The sequence below is a fragment of the Zingiber officinale genome, chromosome 6A, assembly GCF_018446385.1.
Source record: "Zingiber officinale cultivar Zhangliang chromosome 6A, Zo_v1.1, whole genome shotgun sequence".
Classification (NCBI taxonomy): domain Eukaryota; kingdom Viridiplantae; phylum Streptophyta; class Magnoliopsida; order Zingiberales; family Zingiberaceae; genus Zingiber; species Zingiber officinale.
The window spans coordinates 25,014,658-25,032,460 of record NC_055997.1 but is presented as its reverse complement, the minus strand read 5'-3'; the positions used below and the strand labels follow the sequence as shown (position 1 = coordinate 25,032,460).

Below are 17,803 nucleotides of genomic sequence, written 5' to 3'. Positions count from 1 at the left end.
GAATTTTAATATGCAACTATCCATGTTAAACATACAAACAAGAGTTTTAATTTCAGGTTCACAGATTTTGCATTGCAAAACTACAACTGTGCATCTGTCAAACAAATTACAGAAGCTTCTACAAAATTGTCTAAGGCGCATCTCTCCTTGGAAAATACAATATTGTTTTTCTGTGAAATTATCTCACCTGTGGGGGAATGAACTCTGCGACAATGATAAATCCTGTGTGCCACTGCAAAGAACCGACTGACCACCTATTTGTTCTAGGGGGCTGCTAAAATCTAATATCTTGGGCTCCCCATTAAGTTCTTCCATTACCTCACCATTTGATTCTGGTGTCTTTGCCTCAGGCAAGAAATCCTCCAAAGTGGCTAATGATTTGAGCTGCAAGTTAAGGGCAGCCATGGTCCTCTGGCACTCTGCAAGCCTTCCAGCAGCCTGAGCAATCTCATTTTCCTGCTGGACCATCAACTAGTTAAGATGAATCCATGAAGAAGTAAGATCATATTTGAAAGATGTATAACTTTGAACTCAACCAGTAATAATGAAATGCGAGATAAAATGAATGTAAATTACTTGTCTGATTGTTGGTGGTTCATTTGAGTTTCTGAACTGCTGCAAATCAGCTTGCTTTTTGTGAGATAATTGTTCTTCCAGTGTAAGACACCTTGATGCAAATTCTGCAGTCAATGCCTTCTCTTTCTCCATTTGTTTTTCCAGAATAAGCACCTTATCTTGTAGATTCCGTATTTCCATGTGTTCTAATTCGAGTTGCACTACAAGTTCTATTTTCTTGGCCTCTGAAAATTTTGTATCAGACTTGCATTCTCCAGACAATGATGTATCCTCTTCAACTTCTTGGTATGGTAAATCTGCCTTTGCATCAATGGCTTTCCTAATTGGACGATTTGCTGCAAGCTGTGCACAAAACGCCTTTTCAGATTTCCCTTCAGTTAGATCAAACCTATCATGAAGATTTGGAGATCCAATTGTATCTAATTTAACCAGATAGTTTAATTCCTCTTTCTTTGGTTCAAAGATATCCATTTTCTGGCATTTATATGCACATCTGTCGGACATTATCTTCACTTCTTCAGCTTCCTCTAACAAGTTCATCTTCTTGTCTGACATGGTACTTACCCAGCATGCATATTTGTTTTCAAGTTCATTTTTCTTCTCTTCCAAGTCTACTGCCTCAGCATTCTTACATCCACTGCTAAATTTTGCAATTAATGGCTTCTCTACCTCAACTTCTCCCTCCAATAGTTCTACTCTATGTTTTAGATCCATAATTTCCTTGTATGCAGCCTCATGCTCAAGTTCCATGTTCTTTCTATTTGCCTCTAATATTTCAAGTTTTACCTCTAGAGTGTTCTTTTCACCACTGGCCCAACTGAGTTGCCCATGCAATTCAGTCAATTCATTTTTGACTACTACAAGCTCATCGTAAGAAATCTCCAGTTGGTTGTTGGTTTCGGCTAAAGTTGTCTCCAATACTTCTTTTTCAATTGCCATTTTGTCAATCTTCGCTTCCAGCATCGCTATCTGCTGAAGCATACTGTTGACATTACTAGGTAATATCTGTCTAAGATTACCAACATCCAAATCAGCTTCGCGCTCCAAAGAAGAACTTCCATAGTCAGCTTCTGTTAGTGCAGCGAACCTCTCCATCTCAAGGAAGTCATCCATCAGGTCAATTTCTACAGGGCTATTAAGATTTTTGGTAGTTTTCTTTTCATTTTTGAACTGATCAAGCTCAGTGATTAAAGCAGACGCCCATGAATCTGGAATGCTGAAGTCATTGTCCAGACTAAACAACCTTTCAGCACTATCAGACTGGCTGTCTGTAAGAGACTCACCATACAACGAATTGCAAATGAGTTTTGAATCATTAACCAATGATGATTTATGTGTTCTAGAACGTAAGCTTCGGCACTCAACTTCAAGCTTTCTCATCTTCTTAATGCTTTCCAAATGCTGTTTACTAGCAGTTTCTGCAGCTCTGATACTGAGTTCCATATCTAGTGTTCGGGTATGGAAATCCTCATTTAAAGACACTAATTCACTTTTCAACGAGGCATTTTCCTTTTCTAGAATCTCAATTTTCGAGCAAAGCTCATGTTTGAGTAAGGTGCAACTTTTGGTTTTAGCTTCCAGCTGGGCTTGGAGTTCAGTTAGACAGGTTTCAAGTTGAGATTTCTGAGACTCCCACTCAGAGACTTTCTTGATGATGGCAGCCTGGGTTCTCTCCTCTTGTGCTTCTCTTGATTGTCGAAGTTGCCTGACACATTCTTTGAGGGCATCATCAACATGGCCAAGTCTTTCCTCAAGGGAGGTGTTCTTCTGTATTGCAGCTTTGAGTTGCTGCTTTATAGAGATTACCTCCTTTTTTGACTTCTCCCACCCTGGCAAGATAATTGAAAATTTTCATCACTAAGCAACAAAGTGTATCATAGATGTTTCAATTAACCCTTCCATGCTGAACATTACAAGCCAGATTACAGTATGTAACTTACAATACATATAATTCCTGGTCCGAAATATCTATTTACCTGTTATTTTCCTGATAAATATGTTAACATGGTTATTTTGTTTTTTTTCCCATATTACATGAGATAGGAGATTACTCAAACCTATGAGAAATTATCACGAAATTGCATGATCCTTTATGTGAGTTTATATTTTGAAGGAAATTTTAATCGATGCAAATAAATGTGTCAGGAGCCTATAGCCTCAAGCATCATATTGTGTATGGGGATATAAGAAAGTTAAGCATATTTACAGCCTATGAACTGAATTCATAAAAGGAACAAGAACATCTTTTTATGAATAAAACAACTTCCACACATCATGTCTTTCGTGATATGCAAGAACATGATAAGCTAACTAAAATTTGCGATGCCCATTCAGGTCAGATTATGTAAGAAACCAGAGTCGAGCAATTCTGATTGTTGACACATGACTTTCGTTCCATGCTAATAAGCATGGACATTACATGTGAACTGGGAGGTGATACAAGGAAAGAGATGATATGGTAATCCGCAACCATACTTTACTCCAGTCCCAGATTATCCACTTCACATGATTGGTGCAAATAGATAAACAAGTTTCAGATGCAATGTCACAATTGATTGCGCATTAAGGCACTTAAATAAATGAAAACAAATTACCGGAAAGGGCTTCTTCAGCAACTTTTGCATGCTGCTTGACCAATTCCTCTTTAGCAGATACACTCTCAAGAGCAACATATAGCCTCTCAGTGAGACTCTCAGGAATTCCATCCACTTGTACCTGCAATTAATTTTTCAGATATTTAGTCAACTTCCAAATTGTTTAATTCAAAAACTGTCCGCATTTCTTGAATCCAGATAAACCATTTCAACAATCGGGTACACTAAGAGATAAGAAACACTACTTTATGACATGAGCAATTACGTCACAGTATAAAATTTTTGATCGCAAGTGAGAAGCCACATATCCTTCATTGTGCTAAATGCAGTAAGCATCTCTTCACTTTGAATTGCCAAGTTCAATAATGGACACGAAAGATTGGTCAGAAAAACTCATCAAAAACTGTATATTATTTTCCATATTCTAAATTTGATAGTGAATAGCTACATAGAGAATCAAAACACTTTTTCAAGAACTGTCAAGCACACCACATTTGCATTTACAGAAGCAAGTAACAACTAACAAATCCAGTTTTTTTAAACCACATTGCCCTACTGAACTGGACTACTGAACCATATATGCTTGAAGAAGCCTGGCAAAAAAAGATCATAACTTCACTACACACGGCAGGAATGAGAAAGAGGGAAATTTGAGGGAAGAATTAGGGAATGGTAAAAACGGAACCAAAGATGACTCAAATGAATAGATACTTTTACTACGCCCAGATAAGTACTATTCCAAAAATGTTGATTTTGAAACAATAGTGATCTAAGATGAAAACTAAAACAAAAAAAAAAGGGGGGGGAAAAAGAGAAAACACACCGATGTAGAGCTCTCCGTCTCGCTACGGGTCATCTGGAAGTTCATCTTCAACAGTATTTCTGTAACTCCTCACACAACGTCGAGGTAGAAAGAATGCGCCCCCAAACCCATAAAATCTCGCCTATCCATGTTCGAATGCCAACATTCATCGACAAAGAGTGCGAATTAAAAGAAGCAAAAATAAGTGAGAAGAGAAGGAAAGGAACTCAATTCGCGAAGCGTGGTTTCAGGAGGCGAAAGGGAGAGGACGAGGAAGAAGACGAAGAGCCCTCGAGAGGGACATGGCAGCGGAGATGCCGTGAGAGGGAATCCGCTGTCAGATAAAGAGACATTGCACAGCGAAGCTCAGCCCACATCTCCATCGTAAATCCAAAAAAGAGAAGCGAATAGACGGCTGTTTTATCCTGTAGGCTGTTCGGATTAACAGCGGATGTACTAGACTCGGGAAGTCGAAATGTCTAATTTAATTTTGAATTCGCGTTGGGTATCTCACTCTTTTTCCCAAAAAAGGCCGTTGCTGTGTGGTTAGGACCACGGTTCACCGACCAGAAAATGCGTTCGTTAAATCCGAAACCGCCGATGCTGATGCGGCGGCCCAACACCAGGTCGAAGACATTGTCCCTCCAAGACAGATTTATTATAAGTAAGAGATTAATTTCTGTCAGGTAAAAAAATTTTTTCTTATAAATTTATCTTCTTTCATATAAATATAATTATATTTTACTATAATTACCGTGCCTCTTACCTGCTCCAAAGAAGAGGAGAAAAATAAACATAGAAGAGTCTCATGATTTACTTCGTAGTACATTTGTGGACTTCTTATAATACAGCGAGTTTTTCAAAAAGAACGATAAAAAAATTGGTTAGCATAATTTTGGATTCTATCCAGACCTGAAGATAAAAAAAAGTCATTAAAATCACGGAACTATCACAGCAACCATACCTACCAGATTAATGGTAAATCGGAAATCATTCATGAAAACGCCGAACCCAACGAGATGAAATTGTGAACCGTGAAACATGTGTTATTGGGTCCACATCACTTTAAAAGTTTCGGCTTGACACCGGCCCAGATGGATCATCATAATTATGTTTTTATGAATATAAAAAAATAAAAAACACAGCATTATCCAATATGTTGCCATGACACCAGCATAGACTTCAATTCGAACAAAATCATTTCTATTGTGTTAACCAAATTCTTACATCGAGTAATCTTAGTGCGGATTTACTTGAAGATAATCTTGTCACTTCATTAACAATATCGAAAATCCAGACGTTGGTATTAACCATGTTGTTTAACTAAGATTAGAAGAAAGCGCTTCAAATGATGTTTGCTTAATTCGCTAAACACAAGGTAATGACAACATCTAAACATGATTGACCTTGATTCCATATGAAGTGTCGAGATCTTGATGGATTTCCTGCAACAAAAAAAAAAAAAAAAATTGCAAGCATGAATAAGAAGAATTATCCAAAAGGGTAACAAAGAGGTATAATTGGTATCACAAGCATCCTTACCTTCCACAATGTTGACAGATTAAAACGATGATGTTATTACGATACCCATAACTTATGCATCGCGTGCAACTCATGTAGACTGGCTGGCCTCAATGCTATTCTATACATTTTCTTAAGCTTTCCCATCTGACCAGTTGCTCTGGATTTGTTTGCATTACCTGAGCGGGAAATGGCCAGCATGCCCTTCAGCAGGGCCTGCAACTGATTCCAGAGCTTGTCTTTGATCGCAGAAATCTCATCAGGTGAACAATTGTTGTCCGCATCAACAACTTGGCGACCTTCAAGCAGGTGGCCTAGAGCAGCTTCCATCATCTGATGCATAGAAATTATGTGATAAATTTGTTGCAAAGTAAACGAATCTTGTTTCTGTCATTGATTTCAGACATAAGATGGTTTTGAACTTACTTCCAGCAAAAAATGAAAAACGTAAAGAAAATTGCAGATGCAGTTACCACAAAGAAACTTGTTTGTACAATCAGATAGCTAACAACTTCTTGCCATATAATCTAGTTAATAATCAGAAATCATACTGACAAAAAACAAATATGGCTTTGATGGATCTTAAGAATCATAATTGTGATAGAACAACAAATGCAAATGGCCTTCTGTGTGGCAAAAGGTGATAACGCTCACACAAGCGCTTCTCCACGACGCCCCAAGGCCTGTGGAAGGGTGATAAATCATGGAACTGAACAACCTCCTAGGTGAGAGGAACTAATTCCCTACGGGAATGAACCCAAGGGATTCGAACCTTGCTCCTCTCTTGTGTGACAATTGTATTACCCGAGTACCAACTCGGCTATACCTGTGGGGGCAAAAAAACTGAAGAAGAGTAGAATGCAAATATATCTTCCAAACATAGAGCCCATCACAGCAAATGACATTCTGACCATTAGAACAGGAAACCAAGACAAGGGGTCATGCTAGTTCAAAGACCACACAGCTATTGGCTACCAAAATAAATAAATAAATTGATAGGTTTAGAGTGACATACTGAGCTTATGTGTAATGAATCTGAAAGGCGCAGCTCAAGGGATGATAGTTCCATAAGAATATTAAGGTACATAACAGGATATATCTTTGGACCATAGAAAGTGATACATTTCTCCCAATTTTTCTCTGCTAAAGAAGCATACCATTTAGCCTTTTTCTTATTTTTGTCCTGACATTTAGAATCATTGACTAGTTTGTGATCCAAATCAAGGAACTTGAAGCATAGATTCTTGTAGTAGCAAGCAAGCTGGAACTGAGCAAAAGCAATCTCCTGCTTACGTAACTCACCAAGAGCTTCATATGTTGCCAAAGCCTCCCTAAAAGCATCACTTGCAGAAATGGCATACTTTTGGTATTCCTTATTTTTATTATCATCAAGCAGCAGATCCATGTGTCCAACATCATAACCCTCACTTATTACACTTTCCTTTTCCAAAAGCATTCCATACCTCAGATAAGTGTTAGCATACTGGGTTTGTACTTCATTATACATAGAAGCGTCGACCCTCTCCCGAACAGAGTTCAATTCTGCCAAAGCAGCGCTATAGTGTTCTAAGGATTTTATGTACTCAGACTTGGCTGATTTCATAGCTTGTTTGTATGCATTTTGGAGTGGGTCATATTGCTTGAGTTCCTCCATTTTAACAATTAGCTCTTCAGCCAATGCTCTTCTCCCATGGCCCAAGTTACAGTTAATTAATATGATATTGGTATGGTCAGAAACTTGTTTAAATACCTTTATAGCATCTGCAAATGCAACTTCAGCATCAACTAAGTTCTTTTTTTCCAGTCTGTATCGGCCAAGTTCATTGGACACCCAACCCCACCTCTTCAGGACAGAACTAAATTCAACTACATCAGGAGGTGCTCCGTCCATCACTTTACTGGCAGCACTGTAACAATCTACAGCTGCAGATAGATTGTACTCAACATCTCCAAGCTTAGGACCTTCAAGAAATTTAAAAATGCCTCCACTCCTTGCCTTGGAAGTATCTGCATTACACGGTTCAGAATTAACCGTTTCTTCAGCATTCCCTAAGCAAGCATCCTTAACATTGTTATAACCACCAACACTTGTTTGTAGAAACCCTTCTTTCAGTTCCTCTCCTTTTAACCCAGTAGCAGGTGCATCGTTATATTTATTATCCTGAAAATCATTGGATTCAGAAACATTCGATATTGATATACCTGCCTTATATGGATTTTTATTAACTTGAGTTTGTTCAGAAAGAGAATATGAAAAGTTTCTCAAAGGTAATTTTCTGCTCTGTTTTCTATAGTAAAATGAGGAAGAATCTCCAGAACTACTGCTTGCACTGTTTCCACTGCTCACCCTATCACTCTGGCAGCTACAGTTCATCAATGAACAAGTATTACAGTTTCGATTATACCGTCCCAGCTTCTTCTTCATGCGTTTAACCTCCTTTACAACTTCATTTGGCATTCGCGCTTCACTTCTCAATGCGTCATTTTTAGCTTGAACTGATATATCTCTACCATTTATTCTATCATATTCCACATATACATCCCCAACAAGTGTCCATACTTTAGCCCAGAATAAGCTGGTAGGAGAAAGTTGACTACTGAAACGGGCATCCTCATTGAGCATTGTGTTCAAATCTGCTACTGCATCTGTTACTATATATGTACTATCTCTGTCAAACTTGAACTCACATGCTGAGCTACTTGCGATAGATGAGACAAATTGTGCATCCTCCAGATGTTTAGGCATTGAACCATAAAGCAAACAAGCTAATTCTACAACTTTGAGAGTCTGATGCAATTGCCCATCCTCCTTATAAGCCTCCCCTAGAGATAGATATGATTCTCCCAGCAAAAGAATAAGTTTCCACATTTTGCGATCAATTCGAGATTTTGGAAGCCATTCGCGGATATCACAAATTTCAATACAGTCAGCATCACCACAAGCACATAAAAAACTGACAGAGGATGATCGGTCATGAATTTTGTTCCCGTGGTCTATCAATTCAACTTGAGTGTTCTGCAGTTGACGCTTCCACCTGAGAGATTTGATAGCTTGGGACACATGGTGTATTGCAGCTAACTTAGAGGAGATTGGATCAGCAACTGTTCTAACCATAGGTGATGAACTTGCATCCTGACACATCACCAAGCCATCATGTGATCTAGAACTAACCTTGATTTCTGATGTTCCAATTTCAGTGGTTGTGGATAACTGAATATTTGTTTTGAGTTTTACCATTCCAGATTCTTTCAATGTGTCACATCCAGCATCACGAGACAATCCCTTATTTTGGGATTTTGATTCTAGAGAAAATTCAGAAGATTCTTCCTCCAAGTCAGTAACAGTAACTTCTGACTCAGGAAGAAAATATTCTGATGTAAATTCAAGTTCCTCATAGCATTTCAAAATTAGTCTTGCAAATTGTTCATGAGCATATGCACGGACAACCTAGCATGTAAATTGCATGATTAGCCAAATACAAGATTATGTTACTGCAGCAAATCAAAATGAATCAAAGTGAACTGAAGACAGAAATAAAGCTTTTAATGCAAAAAACAAGCAACATACTAGATGATCCTGCTCACTAAGAAAATCCAAGCATTTCTTGAAGAATTGTGCACACTTCACTTTGTTATCAGATGCCTAAAGAAAACCAAGAAAAATAAACTGTTTAGAAAAATAATTAGCAAAAACAAACAAAAACTAAAAAACTGTAGGCCAGTTACCTTTGAAAGTGACAATCTGTGAGCTACACGATACAGAAGTTTGCCAAGAGAAAACAACGAATCTCTTCTTCCCTTGCTCATCAATGATGACAAAGAACTACAACTTTTATCATGACCATCATCTGAATGTTTTTTAGGTAAGACAGAGAGATCAAACAGTTGAATTACATCTTCTCCTGCACCCTTATAGAGCTGACAGTGAAATTCAATGACATTAAGCAAATATCATGATGCCATAAAACAAGTGAACAATAGATTAAAAACAAAAATGTAGGATATCCTGAATTTTCATAATATTTACCCAATAAGCACCAGGATCTTGTTTGCAGTTATCCTGAAGAAACCTAAGCACTGAAAGCCCATTTTTTTGGACAACTTCTGGATGAAAAGCAGGAGTTCCATCTGGAGAGATGCCCTTAAGGAGGAAGATATCATCAGTCTTTAAAAGTTCATAGCCTTGAACAACACCATTTTGATGGTAGCAGATAGCTAACTCAGGTACACTAGCCATTACATTATCAAGCCATGCTTCAAGCCATGTCAAAGGAGTAACCTATCAGAACAAAAAGAGTGAAGGACAAGCCAAAAAATCAAGTTAAAAAAAACACACAGAGGCTTGTGCATCACCTGTCTAGAGACATCCCAAAGATGCAGGCTTACTGCGACATATTTCTCATTGCTAAACAGAAGCAAATCAGAACCCAAAAGCATCCTAAAATTGTGAAATTGCCAAAATAAGACCCTCAGAAAGCCACTATTTCCCAGTCTCTTAAACTTATCAGGGTCTTGCATTGGCAATCTGGGTTTCTCACCAATTTCTGAAGAATTTTTAACAGGATCTGGTCTTCTTCTAGTCTTTGGCTTGTTCTGCTTTCCATCCCAGAAATATGCATCTCGATTCCCATGAGAAGGCTTTCGACTGCCACTGGCATTTTGATCGAGATATTGAGATTTACTAGCATGAGCATCTGCAGAAGAAACCAAAGGAACCTCTCGTTGTCCAAAATGTCCTGGTAAGATGGTAGAATCCGATTGCTCTGCAGAGGACGGCTGGTGACTAGGTGGGCAGTCACATGCCTCAACTCTAACAGAGTGCATAGCAAAGTTTAAGAAAATTGAAGGATCAGAACTTCTAGATTGATTGCTCTGTCTTATGAAAACCTTTTCTCCTTCCTCAAAATCAGGGCTATTGAGAGAAAAAGTTGAACATTATGAAAGTTAAAAAAAAAAGTGAATTATTAGAGACTAATTTAAAAGCTTACCCAGTATTAAGGATGAGTGTGTTTCCAATACGTTGAACAGTGACCGATAACTGAGCCTTGGAGTATGGTATTTTAAAAATCTGCTTAAGGATGTCAGCAGGAGCTACCACATCTATTTCATCACCATACTCAGTCAGACCAGATACAGCAAGAGCCTCACACTTCTGAGATAAATTTTGGATAATTGGGATGCTCTCCATGTGAAATCCTGAAAGCGTAAAAAAAAGAAACGAAGTTCAATTTTTCAAATTTTCAAGTTGCATGGTCAAATAGAAGAATGAATAGGAAATGTATACACACTATAAGAAAGCAATTGGCCTATCGGTGATCCACAACATGCAACATCTTTAGGTCAGTTATGAATTAAGGACCATATTTATGTTCATAAAAGAACTCTAGCTTTGTGGATCAGAAAATAATCACAATTGCAGACAAGGAAAAAAAAGAATTGCAGTAGAAAATGACCAAAGCTCATTAGCAGCTAGTTTAGAACAGATTACAACAACCAAGCCTTATCCTATTAGGTGGGGTCGGTTATATGAATCCTTTTACACCATTGAGCTCTATCTCCTCTTTATCATTATCTATACTTAAATAAATTTTATCTTATTTTATTATTGCTAACTAGTCTTTGTTGATTTTTCTCTTTCTCGTTTGATATGTGTATTTGTTATAGTTTCACATCGCCTATCTGAAACATTTATTGGTCGTAAGTACATGTCCGTACTATCTTAAACGTGTCTGTCGGAGTTTTCCCTCAATAGATACAACTCTCTAATGCCCTCATTTCTTATTCTGTGCATCCTCATATGTCCATACATTCACCTTAACATTCTCATTTCTGCAACTCTCATCTTCTACTCATGAGCTCGACTCATAGCCTAACATTTAGTTTCATATAACATAGCAAATCTAACTGCGGTTTTATAGAACTTCTCTTTAAGTTTTAAAGGTACTTTACAATTACATAAAACACCCAACGTTCTCCTCCATTTCAATCATCCTACTTATTCTATTATGTCTTTATTCTATTAAGCCTAAAACCTTTCCCCTCTAGTGTTTCTCACCAAGATTCTAGTTTAGCATTTACTCCTTCACATGTTTCAACTACTAAAACAATATCATCAGCAAATAACATGCACCACGATATCGTGTCTTGAATGTGTGTAGTAAGTTTGTCCATAATTAGTGTAAAAAGATAGAGACTTAGAGCTGATCCTTGATGTAACCCTATCTTAATTGAAAATAATTCAGTTACTCCGCCTGAAGTCTTTACTCTGGTCGTTACATCCATGTACATATTCTTAATTAGTTCAATAACACATTTCTTTTCTAGAATTCTCCATATATTTTCTCTTAAGACTCTATCATAAGCTTTTTCTAAGTCAATGAATACCATGTGAAGATCTTATTTTTGCTCTCAATATTTTTCAATTAATTGTCTAAGAAGATGTATAACTTCTATTGTCGATTTTCCAGGCATGAATCCAAATTGATATTCGGTTACCGTGATATCCTTCCTTAATTTTTTTTTCTATTAGTTTTTCCCAAAGTTTCATGGTATGACGTATTAGTTTAATACCCCTATAGCTTGTATAATTTTGTACGTCTCCCTTATGCTTATATAAGAGAATTATAGTACTTACCCTCCATTAATTTTGTAAGTCATGCAATACTTTGTTTCCCTAACCACTTCCATACTTCTATCGGAATATTATCTGTTCCAACGACTTTTCCATTGTGCATCCCATTTAAAGCTTGTTCTACTTCTGAAGTTTGAATTCTATGATAAAATTTAAAAATCTATACTAATTTGACTTGCTTAAATTATCTAAATTAAGTTAGTCACCTAAACCTTCATTAAACAGTTGATGAAAATATTTCTTTTACCGCTCTTTTATTTCTCCGTCATTTACTAGTACCCTATTACATTCATCTTTAATATATTTTATTTGGATAAGATCTCTTGTCTTCCTTTCTCTCGGTTTAACTATTCTATAAATGTCTCTTTCCCTTTCTTTTGTATCCAATTTTTGATATAATCGTTCAAAAGTTTCATTCTTTACTTCATTCACTACATTTTTAGCCTCTTTCTTGACTATTGTATATTTTTTTAAAACATTTTCCTCATTGTTACAAATATATAATTCCTTATAAGCTGTTCAATTTTTTTTCATTTTCTCTTGTACTTTCTCATTCCATCGCCAAGATTCCTTATTTAATGGTGCATGCCCCTTTGACTCACTGAGGACACTCTTAACTGCTATTTTCAACTTTGATATCATCTTATCCCATGTCGTATTAGAGTCACCATATATTTCATCTATTACTTGTACTCCTATCTTCTTTTTAAATTTATTTTGCTTCCCATCATTTAACTTCCACCACTTAATTTTACGAGTCATATATATTTTCTTTCTATTGATATTTTGCTTGATACATATATCCAACACTACTAACATATGTTGGACAGTTAAGCTTTCTCTAGGGATGACCTTGTAATCTTTACAAATCTTTCTATCCTTCTTCCTAAGCATAAGAAAGTCAATTTGTGAATTATTATTTCCACTTTTGAACATGACTAAGTGTTTATTTCTTTTTTTTTAAAAAAAAATATTAGCTAATATAAGATCATATACTATCGCAAAATCTAATATAATTTTCCTTCTTTATTTCTTGTTTCAAACCCATAACCCCATGTACTCTCTCATATTCCTCATTTTTCACTTCAACATGCCTATCTATATCACCTTCTATTAAAATCATTTCATTTGACGAAATATTTTGTAATACTATCTAAGTCGTCCAAAAACCTTGATTTAGTAGCTTCATCTAATCTTACTTGCGATGCATATACGCTAATTATGTTCATAGTTTCTTTCGCTACTATTATCTTAAGGACTTTAATTCGATTCCCTTTTCTAACTACTACAACAACTTCGTCCTTTAACGAACTATCTACAATAATACTCACTCCATTTCTTGCTTTACTCTTTCTTGTGTATCATAACTTAAAACCTGAGTTTTCTATTATCTTTACCTTCTCGCCTACCCATTTTGTCTCTTGTACACATAAAATACTAATTCTTCTCTTAACCATCATATCTACTACCTTCATTGATTTACCAGTGAGGGTTCTTCCATATTCTAAATCTTAGACTATTAGTTTTCCTATCATATTTGTTCTTATCCAACCTATATTTAACACTACACCCAAGTTCTCATGAAAATGTAGCAGTCCTTGCCCATATGTTACAGTTGGACTCTACAACGCGAACTCTTGCATATTTAGCACTACATCCGAGTTTTGGAGATGTAGCGGTCCTTGCTAAGACATTACAGTCAGACCCTACAACATATTTTTTCCGACGAACAACCTAGAATTAGCACAATAGTTTAATGGATCCATTCATTAAACATTTCCCATAGTTTTAATGCTGGTCGGTAACTTAACGCAACTCTCCTCCTTTATTTGGGCTTGGGACCGGCCATGACTGGTCGGGCGGAGTTTTATAACAGATTGTAGTTTCCAAATCAATAGAATTGAAGCTCAAAGAAACAATGAAGGTTCTTCGAAATGCATTAACAAAGTAGCTAAAAGACAAAAAAAAAACCAATTGTACACTCATACCTTTCTGATAATTGGATTGTATTCATTCATAGTGTTAACATCTGTGGTAAATTACCATAAGATATAGAATTCTGTCATGTTCAACTGCTTGGGAACTATAAAGTTAGAACTAAGAAGAGGTATAGCCAATATCCAATAAATAAATTATTCTACTACTAAGTTTTCAAACCACAGTCACGACAAAGATGGACACAAGTATGATACAATCATAATTAACAAAGCAAATTAAAAACAGAACAAGGCATTAAAATCTGGAATAACAAGGTAATCCACATTGTTTTCCTTTCATACGGAAGCAATTCATGAAATAATTTTTAGGTACGGCGAGATTGAAAAATTAAAGACATCATCGACCTTTAAAGAACAATTACCAAATTTTCTTTTATAGCCTAGCATCATCCATGCATAAGTTTTGTGTTACGATCTCCTAAAAAGACTGAGCATTTCGTGCAAAAAGAAGGAATTCAGTAAAGAAAGGGGCACCGTCACTTGTCTTCCCAGAGGAAGGGAAGACTTTCTCCGGGAGGTTGGACAACAAAGGCAGGGTATTGAGATCGGTCTCGGCCGGAAGCATCTGGTATCGTGGAACTCCAGTTCTGCACCCATTCAGGAAACGTTAACCAAGATCGAAACCAAGAAGGAATAGCAGATGGAGTAGCGGAGAAGCGCACATTTGGGGGGGCGGCAGGAGAGCGGATTGCGAGATAGGGAAGGTGGAATCGGTGGGGACGGGGAGGGTACCGCAGAGGAACCCAACGGGCTTGTGCTTCGTGATCTCCAGCTTCCCGACACACTGGAGGTCTCCCGAGCCGCCCTCCATCCCCGCCAGCAGCTGCTGCTCCTCGTCTAGGGTTTGGATCGGAAGCGTGAGCAAGAGAGACGGATCGAGATTTGAGAGGGGAATCTTCTCCGCCGAGGTCTGCTACGGCGAACTCCGAAGCGTGTGGGAGACGGAGGAGGATGATCGAGAACTACGGAAGCATCGACGAATTGGATTAAATCGAAAATCTTTGCGTCCGATTCACTTTCAGTTAAATTAAATTCGAGTTTAGACTTTAGACAAAAAAAAAAACAATTATCATAAAAAAAATTGAATTATTTAATACATATTATATGTAGATTGCTAATATGTTAAAATAAAATTATTGGTTTCACCGACTTCAAACCCTTATCCAAGAAAATTACCAATTTCTTAAGGATTTACGAAGATACTCATCCATTTTTTCAAAATTTGATTTTGATTAAATTAATTATAAATCATTTAAAACAAACGTTTTCGGTTTTCGTTCATAGTGTTAGTTGGGCTTGATTGGGCCGTATGGGCGAGTCCATGTGTGACCCAGCAGAAGGCCCATATTTGGCCCGTTGGGGGAGATTTGTCGGTTAAGGGCTTAAGGCTACGAGAGGAGGTTGTTTTGAGAACCGACGATGGCCGCGAGGAAAGTCGCTCCGCTCACCAAAGGCCTTGCCTTTCTCCGCCCGCAGTGCGGCGGTCCCGCCTTCTCCTCCGTCGCAGCTCTCGTCGGCGACCTATGCCGTGTCCTCAGCGACCACCGTTCCCCCCACCACGATCTCCATGCGGCGCTCCGTCCTTTCGCGTCCGTCCTCACTCCCGAAGCCGCGGAAGAGGTCCTCAGGCGTTGCCGCCACCTCCCCTCCTCCGTCCACCGTTTCTTCCTTTGGTCCTCCGCGCTCCCTGGATTCCGCCACGCTCCTTCCGCCCACAATGCTCTAGTCCGCGCCCTCGGCGCTGCCCGACAGTTCCCTATCCTGTGGTCCCTGCTGTCCGAGCACCGAGAGGACGGACGTGGCGGCGACCTCATCCGGCCCGAAACATTTTGGCTACTCTTCCGCTTCTACGCTCGTGCCCGCCTCCCCGATGATGCTGTCCGAGCTTTCAGAAGGATGACTGACTTCGGCCTCGACCCGGACCTCGAAGACTTCCATCAACTCCTCTCTCCCTTCTGCCGCAATGGCCTCGTAGAAGCCGCACAGTCATTCTTCGACCACTTCAAGTCCCGCTTCCCTGTGAATCAAAAAACTTTTAGCATTTTAATCAACGGATGGGCAGACTCGCGGAACCCGAAGGAAGCCCTGCGGCTGTTCGATGAAATGCTTAAGAGAGGATGCTTGGTTGACGTTGCCGCTTACAACTCCTTGATTTCTGCCCTCTGCAAAGGAGGTGAGCTCGATCAGGCACATGTGCGTTTGCATGAGATGCAGAAGACTCATGGGCTCCATCCTGACGCAGGCACCTATGCTGCATTCGTCCGTGCTGCCTGTACATCCCATGATGAGCACACTGCCACCAGAGTGCTTGACAGAATGAGAAGGCGTAACCTTGTGCCCAACGTCTTCACTTACAATTGTGTCATTAAACTTCTATGTGAGAAAGAGAAGATGAATGAGGCTTATGAGTTGCTTGACGAGATGATTGAGCGAGGCGCTAAGCCTGATGTTTGGAGTTATAACGCAATACTGGCCGTTCATTGCGAACTGCATGAGGTCAATAAATCGCTAAGACTGCTTCTGAGAATGGACAAGGATGCCTGCTTGCCTGACCGGCATACATACAATATGTTGTTGAAGATGTTGATTGACTTAGGCAAAACAGATCGAGCAATGGAAGTTTGGGATGGGATGAAGGGCAGAGGTTTTTACCCTGCAGCACCATCATATTCCGTAATGATCCATGGATTGTGCAAGAAGAAGGGGAAGGTTGAGGAGGCTTGTCGTTTTTTTGAGAAAATGGTGGATGAGGGAATTCCTCCATATCCTGATACTTGTGAGATTCTTAGGGATAAATTGTTGCAGATTGGGTTAAGAGAACAGGTTGGTGTTCTTGCTTGCAAGATGAAAATGAGCACTTCTTGCAAGATTCAGGAACTATCACTTGCAATGGAGGGAAGAACAAAAGTTGACTTTGTGAATGAAAAAAAAGGGCAACTCGTTGAACAAAGATCCCGCCAAAACGGGTCCCGGGAAAGAGTTTGTACGCAGCAGTCCGATGCACGAAATTTTCGTCAATGCAGGTCTCGGGAAAGGGTTTATTGTACGCAACACCCTGGTGCATGAAGCTCCCATCAATACGGGTTCCGAGAAAGGGTCTATTGTACGCAGCCTTAGCTTGCGTTACCAGAAGTTGTTTTCGAGACTTAAACCTACAATCTCTAGGTCACACCATAACAACTTTATTGTTGCATCAAGACTTTGCCAACGAAGCATAAGGTTAATTATTTGTCTTATCGTGTTCAAGGCTTGCTCTAAAGATAAGTTTTTGCACTCATAGTAGGTGATCTAGGAAACTAAAGATTTTGTACCTTATTATTTGCATCTTTGATCCATTATTGGACAAATTTTTCAATGATCCCCATCATGAGTTTCAAAAGCCTTGGTGTCGTCCGCTAGAATGAATTTTCTATTCATCTACTTATATTATGTTTTTGGTTAGAAAAACAAAATGCTGAGACATTACAGCTTCAATTTATGCTAATTGAATTGGTTGTTTGAGATTCAACTACAATAAGATGGACTAAGTTAACTACAATAAGATGGAAACTTAGTTGATGTTTCTTTTGTAAAGATTAACTCAATGGTTCAACAGTTCTTTTTTCATACTGACGGGAAATGACTTTGTCAAAGAATGCCTCGACTGGCAAATAATAAAGTGTTCTAAAAATTAACCTAGGCG

General features: G+C 38.4%; 3 protein-coding genes across 4 annotated transcripts; 1 reads left to right on the top strand and 2 right to left on the bottom strand.

Moving 5' to 3' along the window:
- On the bottom strand, positions 1-4,308 carry LOC121996146 (filament-like plant protein). Of its 2 annotated transcripts, none has more exons than XM_042549986.1 (4): positions 3,994-4,308; positions 3,171-3,291; positions 577-2,405; positions 1-459 (listed from the first exon to the last, which is right to left on the bottom strand). In XM_042549986.1, the coding sequence occupies exons 1-4, from the start codon at positions 4,036-4,038 to the stop codon at positions 184-186; spliced, it is 2,271 nt and encodes a 756-aa protein (XP_042405920.1). In that variant the 5' UTR covers positions 4,039-4,308; the 3' UTR covers positions 1-183. The 2 variants fall into 2 exon arrangements, with proteins under 2 accessions (XP_042405920.1, XP_042405921.1); XM_042549987.1 differs by having other exon boundaries at positions 4-456; positions 3,994-4,307.
- Positions 4,309-5,153: 845 nt separating this feature from the next.
- Positions 5,154-15,127, bottom strand: LOC121996144. Its single transcript, XM_042549985.1, has 10 exons — positions 14,784-15,127; positions 14,596-14,708; positions 10,482-10,689; positions 9,847-10,405; positions 9,521-9,772; positions 9,220-9,411; positions 9,062-9,136; positions 6,509-8,941; positions 5,515-5,826; positions 5,154-5,417 (listed from the first exon to the last, which is right to left on the bottom strand). Exons 1-9 carry the CDS (start codon positions 14,930-14,932, stop codon positions 5,551-5,553), a joined length of 4,257 nt encoding a protein of 1,418 aa, XP_042405919.1. The 5' UTR covers positions 14,933-15,127; the 3' UTR covers positions 5,154-5,417; positions 5,515-5,550.
- A 396-nt stretch (positions 15,128-15,523) lies between these two features.
- LOC121996143 (pentatricopeptide repeat-containing protein At1g52640, mitochondrial-like) lies at positions 15,524-17,367 on the top strand. Its single transcript, XM_042549984.1, has one exon. It carries the CDS (start codon positions 15,541-15,543, stop codon positions 17,185-17,187), a length of 1,647 nt encoding a protein of 548 aa, XP_042405918.1. The 5' UTR covers positions 15,524-15,540; the 3' UTR covers positions 17,188-17,367.
- Positions 17,368-17,803: the final 436 nt, after the last annotated feature.